This window comes from Orycteropus afer, unplaced genomic scaffold (genome assembly GCF_000298275.1).
Source record: "Orycteropus afer afer isolate SDZICR_OR568_19922 unplaced genomic scaffold, OryAfe1.0 scaffold00001, whole genome shotgun sequence".
Classification (NCBI taxonomy): Eukaryota; Metazoa; Chordata; class Mammalia; order Tubulidentata; family Orycteropodidae; genus Orycteropus; species Orycteropus afer.
The window spans coordinates 29234971-29248556 of record NW_006921588.1 but is presented as its reverse complement, the minus strand read 5'-3'; the positions used below and the strand labels follow the sequence as shown (position 1 = coordinate 29248556).

General features: G+C 34.2%; 1 protein-coding gene across 1 annotated transcript in view; it reads left to right on the top strand.

Moving 5' to 3' along the window:
* Positions 1-13586, top strand: part of DCAF17 (DDB1 and CUL4 associated factor 17) — a 39887-nt gene that overhangs the window by 10499 nt on the left and 15802 nt on the right. Inside the window, exons 4-9 of the mRNA XM_007943819.2 lie at positions 473-609; positions 1926-2004; positions 2691-2780; positions 5053-5157; positions 5455-5560; positions 11979-12121. Of these exons, the coding sequence (XP_007942010.1) occupies positions 473-609; positions 1926-2004; positions 2691-2780; positions 5053-5157; positions 5455-5560; positions 11979-12121 (660 nt within the window). The remainder of the gene's footprint in view (positions 1-472; positions 610-1925; positions 2005-2690; positions 2781-5052; positions 5158-5454; positions 5561-11978; positions 12122-13586) is intronic.

The window sequence follows — 13586 nt, the reverse complement described above, 5'->3', positions numbered from 1 at the left end:
AGTATAGCAGGGATTGTGGGGCTGGTGCGGGATCGGGCAGTGTTTCGTTCTGCTGTGCATGGGGTCGCTATGAGTCGGAACGACTCAACGGCACTTAACAACAACAACAACAACTATTATTATTATAATGATTGGCTGCCATTTCTTGACTGTATAATAATTATTAATTTATTAATAATAATTTTATATAATACATTAATAGCAATAATAATAGATTAATTCAGGTACTATTCAGGCATTATGTTAAGAATATTATATGAATAAAGTCATTTAATAAGTTAATGATGAAACTAATTACCCACAGTCCTATCTTGTCTTCTCTCTTTGTGCATTTAATATTTCTTCTTTGGTTAATGTACTTATTTGACTGTTTCTTTAAGTGTTTAGTTATTTTCTCTGGACATTGATTGCTATGAATTGTTCATGGCCAAGCACTTTGTTTATATACCTCATTTTCTTTCTTTCTTTTTAGGGGGAAATACTTCCCGATCCCTCAGATTATAAATCCTCACTCATTGCACTAACTGCTCATAATTGGCTGCTTCGTGTGTCTGCAGCTACTGGGGAAATCCTTGAAAAGATATATCTTGCTTCCTATTGCAAATTCAGGTATTAATTGCAACTTCATTATTCAAGATTTTATTATAAAAATATGAGGCCCAGGAAATTTCTTTTTTTTTTGGTTAAGTTTTATAATGCATACCAGGAACTAGGTTTATAAACCTATTCTCTTGTCCTTTCCTCATAACTACACTTGAAGATCATTCACATAAAAGGAACCCTGTATCACTTACCTTGTGTCCCTTATAAATACCAAACCTATAGTAGTGGTTGCGAGCTCTGGTGGTGTAGTGCCTAAGGCACTTGACTGCTAACCAGAAGGCTGGCAGTTCAAACCCACCAGCCACTCCTTGGAATAAAGGTTGAGCAATCTACTTCCATAGTGATACCACCTCCAAAACCCAAGGAGGGGTTGCTATGAGTCAGATCCAACTCGACGGCAGTGAGGTTTATAGTAGTTGCCAGATAAATTTTTAAAATTCTCTAGTGTTTTCCTTTCTACAAATTATGTTTTTATATAGGATATGTTTATGCTAGATTTTCCTGAAGATTAGTCTTTTTCAGTTTTTTGCCTACCACAATCTTACAACTGTTTTTTAACTATTAGTTTTGTAAATTAGAGGTAAAGTTTTGGAGTGAACATATACACACAAGGTATGAAAGTAACATTTTAAAGCTTTTTATAAGTTCCATTTTTAAGTAAAAATGATTATTTAGTTTTCCTAGTTTGGGACATTTTCAGATCAGACATAAGTTTTATTCATCAAGACTCTGGAAGGATTAAAATTATATGTAAGATATGTGTACACACATCCTTATTGCAGTGGTTACACATTCGTCTGCTAACCAAAAAGTCAGTGGTTGTAACCTACCTGCCATTCCACAGGATAAAGATATGGCAATCTGCTTCCATAAAATGTATAGCCTTGGAAACCCTATGAGGCTTGTTGTGTGCCGTTGAGTCGGATCTGATTCATAGCGACCCCTCCTTGGGTTTCCAAGGCAGTATCACTACGGAAGTAGATTGCCCCATCTTCCAAGGAGTGGCTGGTGGGTTTGAACCACCAGCCTTCTGGTTAACAGTCAAGTGCCTTAGGCACTATGCTATGGGGCAGTTCTGCTCTATCCTATAGGGTTGTTAGGAGTTGGAACTGACTTTGTGGCAATAGATTATATTTTCTTATAGGGATATATCCATTAAAGGGATTTGTAAAGCGTCTAGCTTTCTTTTTTTTAAAAAAATAAACTTCTTTCATAATTTAAGTAATTAAAAACTGTTTACTTGTAAAATATCTATTATATTTTGATTTTTAAGTACAGGGAAACTGATCTAAATGAATAAACTTCTCACAATTCTTTAAAAGATACTTGAACTGGGACACTCCTCAAGAAGTCATTGCAATCAAGTCAGCTCAGAACAAAGTCTCAGCAGTGGCCCGCCAGGTATACATCTTTAAATACTTAAGACAAAGAAATTTGTCTCCGTAGAATTTGTCTGCAAATTTGTTATCAAAGAACTAATAATTTTTGATTTCTGAAGCATGTTATAAAGGTTGGTCAGTAGATTTTTTTTTTTTTTAATAATTACCCAAGATGTACTAGACTATAAAATAAGAAGTTTGATTCTTTGATAATATATATCAAGTAATTTTTTTTTTGTAGATGACCTTAAAGAAATATTATTAAAAAAGCACTTATTGGACACTTTATTATAGTCTGCCATTACAGTTATTCTGTTTCCTCATATTCCAGGACATCTAGAAAAAGAAATACTTATTTGCTATCTCCTCTTGGCAGAGTCTGAGTTCTAGGTCTTTGTTGTTTTTAATCTGAACTACTTCAGCTTTTTCTCATGGCATTTTGTTACTGAGAAATGTTTACTGTTATGTTTGCTTTTATGGAGTGTGTGTGTGTGTGTGTGTGTGTACGGCTGAAGGTTTAGTGGACATATTTTGAACATGTGTGCCTTCCTTTTTAAGTATTTTTGCAATCCAGATTGATGGATGTTTCTAATTCATGAAAATATCTACATAACTGCATACTAGTCCAGATGGATATTTTCAGCTCATTAAAACAGTGTGTCTGAAGTACATTTTAGAGCTGCCCGTAATTTTAGTCTTTTCTTCTAGGCAGGCATTCAGCAATCTGTTTTGCTGTACCTTGCAGTGTTCCGTGTTCTACCTTTTTCACTCATAGGAATTTTGGAGATAAACAAAAAAGTAAGAACTTATTTCTGATTTAACTGTATTGTTAATTTTATTGACGTTAAAATATAATGCCATCATTTAATTATTTGTTTATTGGATGTTTAATTGGGAAGGTTCTTCTGATTATAAAAATTTGCTCACCTGGTTTATTTCATAACAATCCATGAGGACATTTGACTTGAGAAGAGACCCTAATCAACCTTAAATCTTTCTGCATGTATTTTCCTGTGGATGGTGTTATTTACCTGTGGTCACTAACAAACCACTATTTTATAAAATTACAAAGTGAGTAGGATTTTTTTTTTCAACAGGACTATTGCAGAGCTTATTAGAATGATCATTAAGGGAAATGATAAATCTGCAACAAAAGGCTTCATCTTAATTACAAGATACAGATCTAAAACTTGTTTTATGGTATATTAACAAGCCTTATAATTAAATATGCACATTTTCCAACTCATTCAGTTTGGAGTTTTATTCTTATTGTCATTGTTACTGATTTGGGGGAGAGACCATCAGTCAAATTTCCTTAGGTAAAAGAATCAATAGTCTTCTGCCTTCCTTTTATGAATTGTTACTTACTCTGGATGAATAGTCATTTGTTCCACTAGTCTTTAATTAAACACCTTAAGTGTTCTAGAGGGCAGGTTCTTGAACATCCAGTAATATTTATTAGCAAACAAGATGAGTGTATTAAAAATTGTTTATCTGAAATAATCATATTACTAAAGAAAGGCTAAACCTCCTTAAAGAATAATATTAGCTATCATTTATTTTGTTTTGTGCCAGACACTTTAAGTATTTTATAACATTGTAGCATAATTAATTCAATTAGGAAGCTAAGCAGCTACACAAATCCTAAAGATAGTAAATCAGGGAGCTGGAATTTGAACCTGGGTTTCACTCCAAAGTGTATGTCAAATTTTAAAGTAGGCAACTAGTTTGTTATGGCATTCATTATATGAAATTATGTTTGAATTACACAAATCCGCCTTTTCAAAGCAGGGAGCCGGGATCAGTGAATAAAGAGTCAGGAGCTAGTTAAGATCAAAGCAAATCGTAATTATCCTTTAAGAGATGACAAAAAAGCACAGCTCATGCATTTAATATTTCTCTTTGTGGATTATGTAATTGTATGTTCTTATTATAGTCTGCAGCAGGAATGAACACTTACTAGCAAAGTCACAAATTGTTTCTATATATTCTTACATGTCCAGTGTAATCATTTGAGGGATTTAGTTTTGAATATGATTACATGGAATTGAAGTATATCTTTCACTTACCCTGTGTAATAAGACTACTATCCAGTGGCCAGTTTCAGATTGTACTAAGCTTTAGTGCCTGAGGCACTTGACTGCTAACCAGAAGGCTGGCGGTTCAATCCCACCAGCCACTCCTCGGAAGGAAGGTTGGGCAATCTACTTCTGTAGTAATACTGCCTCGGAAACCCAAGGAGGGGTCGCTATGAGTCGAGTCCAACTCGATGGCGCATAAAAGCAACAACAACAAATAAAAAAATTGTCTTAAGTAGAAATATAAACAGATTTTTACTTCATTCCTAGTTCTTTCATTGCTATGAATATTTGTCTGTGTTGGCTTTGGTTAAATATTAAGATAGGCACAGAATTAAATTCTTTATCAGAGCTCTGGAGAGAATGATGGTAGGGCCCAGTGCATAGAACATAAACAGAAAGGGGACAATGAACCAAAGACTCCCTCAAGGTCAAGTAGATGGTTTTGTTTTGTTTTTAAATGTTTGATTTTCATATAAAGATGATGAAAAAAATTCAAGAGCAAGGTGATGTTAAAATTCTGAGTTATTTCTCAGTAGAATTATTTTTCTTGATCCAATCTTTTTACCTCTAATAAGCTAAAAACTGAGTCTTTACGTGAAGAAATTTTAGCATAAAGAATGGATCCCTGCCATAATATACATGGTAAAGTAATATGTATTTAGAATTAGATCTACTCAGTATATTCCTGTGTCCACGAGGGATAGGGCTTGTTATTCGTGGGTGTTGCCAGAGCTCTGAAGCAAATGAACGTTTGCTGCCTCGTGTTGAGGAATGTGTGCTGTACGCACTGTATTGTTCCACTTTGAGATGCCATTGTCTCACCACTCACGCCCAATAACACTTAAGCCTCTAGTTGCTAAATTATAATTAAGTTATGATACTAGGCAGCGGGGTCCTAGTGGTGATCTGAATATTAAGCAGTATCACAAAGCACCGTGAACACTAAAAGGATTGGCCTTTTCTGAGGCTAGATTTGCCTTTCCCTCCAGATTTTCGGGAACGTTACAGATGCTACTTTATCTCATGGAATACTGATTGTGATGTACAGCTCGGGACTGGTCAAACTCTATAGCTTCCAAGCCATCACTGAACAGGTAGAAAAAAATAACATTTGCCATACTATAATTAATGTAAATTGATGAATAATTTTTAGTGAAATGCTTTTAGAGCCACATACTTACATAGATTATAACTCCACAAAACTGTACAAATGCAAAAAGACAAAGTAATCTTTAAAAGACAAGTGGGGACATAAACAGAAGAGCCCTTGGACAAATAAAGACATTTTCTCTGTCATATACATGTGAATTTCATTTTTTCCTTTTTTTTCTTCTTCAGACAGCAAATAAGTAGGTGCTAAAGCCACCATTTTTGTTTTGTTTTGTTTTTAGTTCATGCAACAGAAACTTGACTTAGGGTGTGCATGCAGATGGGGTGGGACTACTGGAACTGTAGGAGAGGCTCCTTTTGGCATTCCTTGTAATATTAAAATCACAGGTATGGCTACTATATAGTATTTTTTCACCTTCAAAAAATAAGTGGTCATGTAATTATTAATTGTAATCATATAAATGTTTTTCTTATAATTTAATTATACATTCAATTCATTTTACTCCTATACAGCACATTCCTTGATATCAAATAAATGTCAACAAAAATCTATCATTTATTCATTGTACTTCAGTCCTGGGGATGCTGGGCTTTGCTTGGCCAGAGATCAGTGACCTTTGACAAGTCACCGTATCGTCTTGTTCTTGATTTCCTTATCTGCAAAATGATGAGAGAGTGGGGCAAATACTGCTCTCTTAGCTCCCTATAATTTAAAATTTTTCAAATCTGTGAAGTTTACTCACCTCTAAGAAGGATGTTTTTCAAAGAAAATATGATTACTGTGCCATCTGTACATAGACAGCTTAGACAAAGAACTTCCTAGTATAAAGATTGACAGAGCACAAAAAAGAAAATCATACAAATCTATAAATATAGCTTAGAATATTCTACATAAGTTTAGCTTATCAAACTCAGCAGTTTATTAAAATAGAAATAAAATACTATTTAAATTCAGCAGTTTATTTACAAAGAAAGAAACCACGAGAGATCATCACTCATCTCAGGAATATGAGGATGGTTTAATGTTTGAAAGTAAATATAAAAATCACATGAGTAAACAAAAGAGAAAATACATTTTATTATCTTTATATCTATTTGTCTTTGTTCTTAGTTTATTAAGAGTCATGTTAAAGATATTCCCTTCTTTTTTTAACCAATAAATACCATGTTATTTTAGGGAAAACTGCAAAGATGCTTCTAATATAGGCAGAGTAAGACCATGTGATTGAAGAATAATAGTAGGATTATAGGAACATAATAGGATTATTATTATTTAACATCATAGCTCAAGAAACAAAAATGAAAGATACAGTTGTTAGAAAGGAGGAGATGAAGTTCGATTTAGTAGTAAATGACAAACTCTGAAAACTAATGAGAAAGCTCAGTACAACTATTAAGTTATGCAGCAAGTTCAAAATAAATATTTTAAGATTATCCAAGTTTGTTTTTTTTTGAATTCTCTATACTTTTGTGCATTTATTAAAAAATAAAAAGACAATAGACAAAAGGCACTTAATATAGACACTGCAGAGCAGCATTTGTGAAGGCCTGAAGTGTGAAAGAGCAGGACACGTGAAAGAAACCAGCATGGGCCTCAGGCAAATGAAGAGTACCTTCTGGGAGCAGAGGAAATGAGCTGGACAGAGAGGCAGGCCCAGATCATGAAAAGTCTGTCTGCTTAGTTAAGGAGTTTGGATATTATCTTGAAACAGGAAGCTAATAATGCATTTGTTTATTTTTTCTTTTTTAAAAAAAGTACCCACGTTTTTAGATGCCTTAGGCAAGCTAAATCAGGCAGCTTTGTGACTGTTCAACCTCAGGAGCACTGCTATAATCAGTACAGATGCACTGGCAGGAACTCTATCAAGAATTTTACATCTACAGGCTCCCGTAGAAATTAAAATGGGCAATTCTGAAAATAACCTCCTTTTAGGAAAAGGAGTTAATATAGTTAAATGTTAGCTTTGCTTTCACTGATACACAAAGTATAAGTGAGTAAAACAGAGCAGGGTGATAAAGAGCAAAATACTTTCTATTAGCACAATGTTGGAAACAGTCTGTATATTTGTAGATGATACTAGTATTTCATTGTAGGGCTGTATCATTAAAAAAAAATCTTTTTGCACTGCTATAAAACAATTTCTAAGATATATGAAAAAATGGGTGTAAAACTGCATATGGAAAAGCCCCATTTGTGTAAAGTCTTCATATTTATAATCAGTCATTATTGTTTAATATCCATGATATGTTCTGTGAACTAGGACATTATACAGACACCAAAATATGTACAGGCAGTCCCTGGATTATGAACAAGTTCTGTCCTTAAGTCTGTCTTTAAGTCAAATTTGTTCATAAGTCAGAACAGTTGGTATGATTCGTATTTAACATGAGTGAGTCAAATGTTTGTCTCAGTATATAGTATGTATTGTACCTTTCTACATGCATCAAAACATTATTAACTACTGTATTACATTCAAGATGTTTTAGTGTATCTGAAGTGTTTCTTTAATGTTTTTTATGCATGTATTTTTTAAAACATTAAACATATGTTTGCAATACCCTGAAAGGACATACAAAAACATGGTAATAGTAGTTACCTTTGGGGGGATGCAAATGGATGGAGAACTTAGTTTTCACTGGATAGCTTCTGATACCATTTGAATGCAATGCTTATATTTACCAACACCAAAAAATTATTCTAGATTTGTGTGTTTGTATGTGTTTGTGTTTGTTTATCTTTCAGATTTTAAGACCTTCAAGCTTATATGCCATTTTATGGATGTACTATAATTTATTTAACCAATTTTCTACTTTAGACATTAGGTTGTTTCTAAATATTAAATTTATATAAGACTATTCTTAGAACTATTAATGATCCTTGCCTGAATATTATTTGATTGTGGATTGCGGAATGGGGGTTTTAAAAAATTCTGTCATTCCTTCTGCCTTTAATAGCTGGCATTTTTCTCTAACTAAAAGCTTTAAAATAAAAAGGGAAGAAGAAGAACTTTAATCATCAACTAGGAAGGAACTACCCATAACCCATTGCCATCAATGTGGATTCTAACTTACAGCGACCCTAGGACAGGTTAAAACTGTCCCATAGAGTTTCCAAGGCTGTAATCTTTATGGAAGCAGTCTGCCACATCTTCCTCCTGCAGAACAGCTGGTGGGTTCCAACCACTGACTATTTGGTTAGCAGGCGAGCACTTAACCACTGCACCAATAGGGCTCCTTTAAGGAACTATAATTCCTCCTAAAAAGGCATGGTATATACTTATTCCTTCCCTTTCAATACCAGTTTTTAGAAAAAGGAGTTAATATAGTAGTCATTTTCAATGGTGGCAAAATATTTTATTAACACATATATCTAAACATAGTAGGTTTTTTATTTATCCAGTATTTAGCTGCAGTTATTCTTAATAATGCTCAAATTTCCCACATTTGGTCAGTGGGAACTCCATCAAGTGGGTTACTTGGACATATCCCAATAGTCTTTAAGCATTTCCTTGCTTTCTGGGATAAAAACTTGTCTTAGGTTTACCTTTTACTTTCCTTGTCCTAGATCTGACATGCTAGTAGAGAATGTCATGAGAGACCATGATCTAGTCTAGTTGTACTCATTCCAATTGGGTGTCTTTACTTCTAGGTCCTTTCAATAAACAGAGCTGGGAAATATATTAGAACAAAAATTCACTAGTTCATTTTTATATTTCCCATTCAAATATAACCACTTTTAACTTCTTTAATTTCCTATTTCTATTTCTTATATCACCTATATAGAAAATTTTGGCTCCTACAACTTTATCCTTTCTTTTTCCTACAACTCACAAGATAGTTTAAAATTGCAGTACCAATGTTACTACTGAAAACAGAATTATGGAGTGAGTTTAAGATTTTTCTTCAGTTCCTTCTATCCTTAGTGTGCAGCCCAGTAAGTGTATTATCAGAGTAATGTGTTCAAAAGTTATTTGAAATCATTTTTCTGTATGATTAGAAAATTTTCCACCAATTTAATATAATTAACATTTCAATTTGTTTTCAGTTTGGGGGTTTTCTTTTCTTTTTAATTTTATCCTTGAAATTTGAAATGTGTACGTAGTTCAAAGATCAAAACTACAGGCAGTCCCTAAGTTATGAAACAGATCATTCCTAAGTGTGTCTTTAAGTCAAACATGTAGGTTAAGTCAGAACAGGTATGTATAGTTCTTATTTAGCCTTACTTTAGTACTTTAGGGAGCTCTGGTCGTTACTGGTTAGGGCATTTGGCTACTAACCACAAGATTGGTGGCTTGAACCCATCAGCCACTCCACAGGAGAAGGATGAGGCACTCTGCTTCCATAAAGATTTACAGCCTTGGAAACCCTATGAGGGTCACTGTGAGTTGGTATCAACTTGATGGGAGTGGGTTTGTTTTTGGTTCCGTACTTTACTTTGAAAGCCGCATTTGCAGCAAGTGAAGGTGACTGTGACGAAGAATTTGTCATAAGTAGGGGTTGGTTCAATCATTTCAAAGTGTGGGCAAGTTTGCAAAACATTAAAGGGCCGAATACAACTTGTCTGTCATACTTTCATAACCCTGGGACTGCCTATATATAAAAAAGTATACTCTTAGAAATTTTACTGGCACTCTTAGTCCTTACATCCTGTTACTTCCTTTCTCTATCCCACATTGTCCTCACAAGTAATCATCATTTTTAGTTTCTCATTTGCCCTTCTGGTTTTTCTTTTTGCAAAAATAAGCAAGTGTATGTATTTATACTTTAAATTTTGCCTTCTGTCTTACACCAAATGTTGTATACTGTATACTCTGTTTTGCACCTTGTATTTTTCACTTCAGTCTAAATTTTAAAACATTTATTTAATAGAAAAAAATGTAAGGTTAACTATCCCTACTTTTAAAGAAAATTACAATTATATCCTCCTGTAGTCATCGTTCTTTTATAATACAGCAGTCATTCTGTATTCTTTACGTTAAAGTCTCATTTGACGTGTCATTGTCTGACCTTTCAGACTCGCCATGTTCTAATTAAGCGGAATTGCTGTTTCAGTCCCTCTCTGCACAACCTAGATAGCAGGGGCTCTTTTTGCTGGCTCTCCTCTCCCTTTAGCCTACCCTGATAGCCTCATGAGTATCCTGCTTTCTAGCAGCAACAGAAACTTCCAGGGCCATCCTGAAATGTCCTCACCCCAAGAATAATACTATTCTCCATTTAAAGGACTTAGGAGTTCCTTGCAAGTACCTGGCTATGGAATCAGCTACTCGCTAAGAACTCCTAAGTCATTTTAAATTGAGAATAGTATTAAAGATCAAAATTTGGGCTTTTGAGAGGTTGCAGGGCCCATCAGAGTTGTGGTGAGCAAAGTTCTGCTCCTACATTTGGGCCACTTTCAACAACTGCTGAGAGTAGTATTTCCTCTTACATGCATCTCTTTGCATTGATTTGTTTTTTTTCCCTACTTTGAATTTCTATTGTATGCTCTTTGTAACATACCTTCTTAAAATTTTAACCCAAAATTCAAACTTTAATTATATTATTTTCTTTGTATAATTATTTTTCCTTCATCTACCATTATTTGGTAGTCACCATCTCATGTTTGTATGTCTTTTGTAACTTATTTGTTCACATCCTTTGCCCATTTTTTATTGGGGTGTTCTTAGTTTTCTTACCACTTCAAAAAGACCTCTTTATTTATTAAGGATAATAACCTTTTTCTAAAAGATTTAGAGAAAAAAAAACACTTTGAATATATTTGATGTGTTTGTACCTTTCTGTCCTATCTCCTCAGGAAAGACTGACAATTTGTGAATCCATTTTTTTCATTATTTTTTTTCCCTCCTGTGTTATAAAAGTTATAAAAGCAAGGAAAAAGTTGTCTTTATGAAGAGGCCTAACAGAACCCACACTTCTGTATGTATTACGTTGTTCTTCCTTGAATGGTCTCCCTAACATAATCCCTTTACTAACAGTGGTGACCTCATAAATCCAGACATTAAACACTCACATTAGAGGATAAACAAAGAAGCTGTAGATTAACCACCTGCCCAGCCAGACCAGATGGTGTTTCCCAAAAGGAATTCTGGTTTTCTAACCCTTCCACCTGTGCATCTCTAAGCGTAGCTAGATCTGTTTACATTCTACCTAAAGTTGTGATCAGAGAAGCACCAACAGAAATTTCATTTCCAGTGTTAATCTTCAAAATGTATTTGTACTGAAAAAAAACTTTCACTGTGAGAGGCCTATCCTAAGTGGTTGCATTCATTATGACTAATATCATATGTACAGTGGGAATCCCAAGTAAGACTGGTCTTGTAAAGTTTTCTGAGTTGAACTTATTAGTGGGATATCAAAGATCTCTTCTTCACATTCGAAGGAATTGTTAGATCTAAATTCCTTATACAGTTGTTAGGAGAGTTGAAAATGGTATCTAATCCATAGTTTTGCACTTAGCAGATGCTCAGTTAATGGCAGTTGTTGTTTTTTTTTTTTTTTTTCAGTCGTTCTTATTAGTTAGGTTTGCTTGCTCATTTTTTGCCATCATAAATACCTTCAGCCTACTTTTTATCTCTACTCAGCTGCAGATCATACATGCTTCTCCTGAAAACAAATGTCTAGAAAGTTGATTCATAGCCTAGCATTTGTTTCCTACTAGCTTTCTCTCTCTCTCTTTTGAGTCTCTTTTCTACTTCTTTAAATAGTAATTTTGCATTAATGAAAATTTACAAGGTTGATTTTAGTTAATGAATGGTCCAAGGCCACCAGAACAGAGAAGCTAATTAGTTCCTTTTGCCCATCTCTACAGACATACCACCACTCCTCTTTGAGGTATCCTCCTTGGAGAATGCTTTTCAGATTGGAGGTCATCCTTGGCATTATATCATCACACCCAATAAGAAGAAACAGAAAGGAGTTTTCCATATTTGTGCCCTAAAAGACAATTGCTTGGTAAATCATGAATAATCAGACTTTTTTAGTAATTTGTATCAGAAATTATTTATCTCTAACATTTGAGCAAATAATAAAAACCACAGAAATGAGTGTAATGTTACCAAGTATTTAACACAAATAGAGATGATGTTTTTTTCACATGCTATAATTTGGAGAATATTGTCTTAAAGAAAGATATGCATAGTAAATATGTGATTTATGTTAAAAGGAAGAACATATAGAACTAATGACACCATGGATACAATAGTTTCAATGGTTGCAAAAAAGATGTTTAATTGCATTAGTTATCTTTTATGCAAAGTGGAATAATGCCACCTTCCCTTTTAGAAATAAGTATGATACTTATAAAAATTAAAACTCATTAATTAGATACATAAAATATATTAAATTCTAATTTTTTTAAAAAAATCATACCATAGAAAGCTCATGTGACATAACCCCAATCTGCCCCTCCAGTCTCAAGGCTGGAAACTATACTTTGCAGATTAATTTTCGCCACTACTCATGTTTATGAACATACATGCTCTGTGGCTTAACACTTCTGTGCTTTTGATTTCACTGTCTCTTCTTTCTATCTGGAGTCTCTGGGTGGTGTAAATGGCTAATGCTCTCAACTACTAACCAAAAAGTTAGAGGTTTGCATCCACACAGAGATGCCTTGTAAGACAGGCCTGGTGATCTGCTTCCAAAAAAATCCACGAATGAAAACCCTCTAGAGCTCAGTTCTACTCTGACACCCATGGGGTCACCATGACTTAGAATCAACTCCCCCTAGCTATTTTCTGCTTTTTCTAAAGGCTCATTCAAGCTTTTCTTCCTCCTGAAATTCTGCTGATCTGGGTTGGGTGCTTGATATATCTTGTGCATGGCTCTTACCACTTTCTTTTCTACATTTCCTTGCAAAACCAGCCACTCCTTGGAAGGAAGGTTGAGCAATCTACTTCTGTAGTGAAGTAAATTTTTTAAAAATTTATGAGTATCTAATAAGATTAGATGGTATCTTCATTTTTCATTGGAAATATTAAGGAAACTAAATGATTTAGATATTGCCATTGAGTCACAAATCCATGCTGGTCCTAGTTCCTAGTTCTCCTGTGTATAATGTAAAACATTTATGTACACATGTTACCACATGTCAGATATCTTTTTATTTTTTTGTTTAAATGTGCTACATTGAAATAAGTCTTTCTTCTTGCTTTAAGTGCAAAGCAGTATCAGATTGTTTCCTCAGATGTCGGATATTTGACTTATCCAAGATTATATGCTCTATATCTGAGATTTTTAATTTGGCTCTATGTTTACTTTTGTGCTACCCATGCTTCTCATTGGCAGGTTGTAAGGCATGGGGAAGAGAGAGAGAAGTGGAGGGACTGCATGCGCATACTTAATGGAAGTTACATAATGGAAAGGAGCTATGGTAGCATAGTGGGTAAACCACTTGACTGCTAACCAGAAGGCTGGC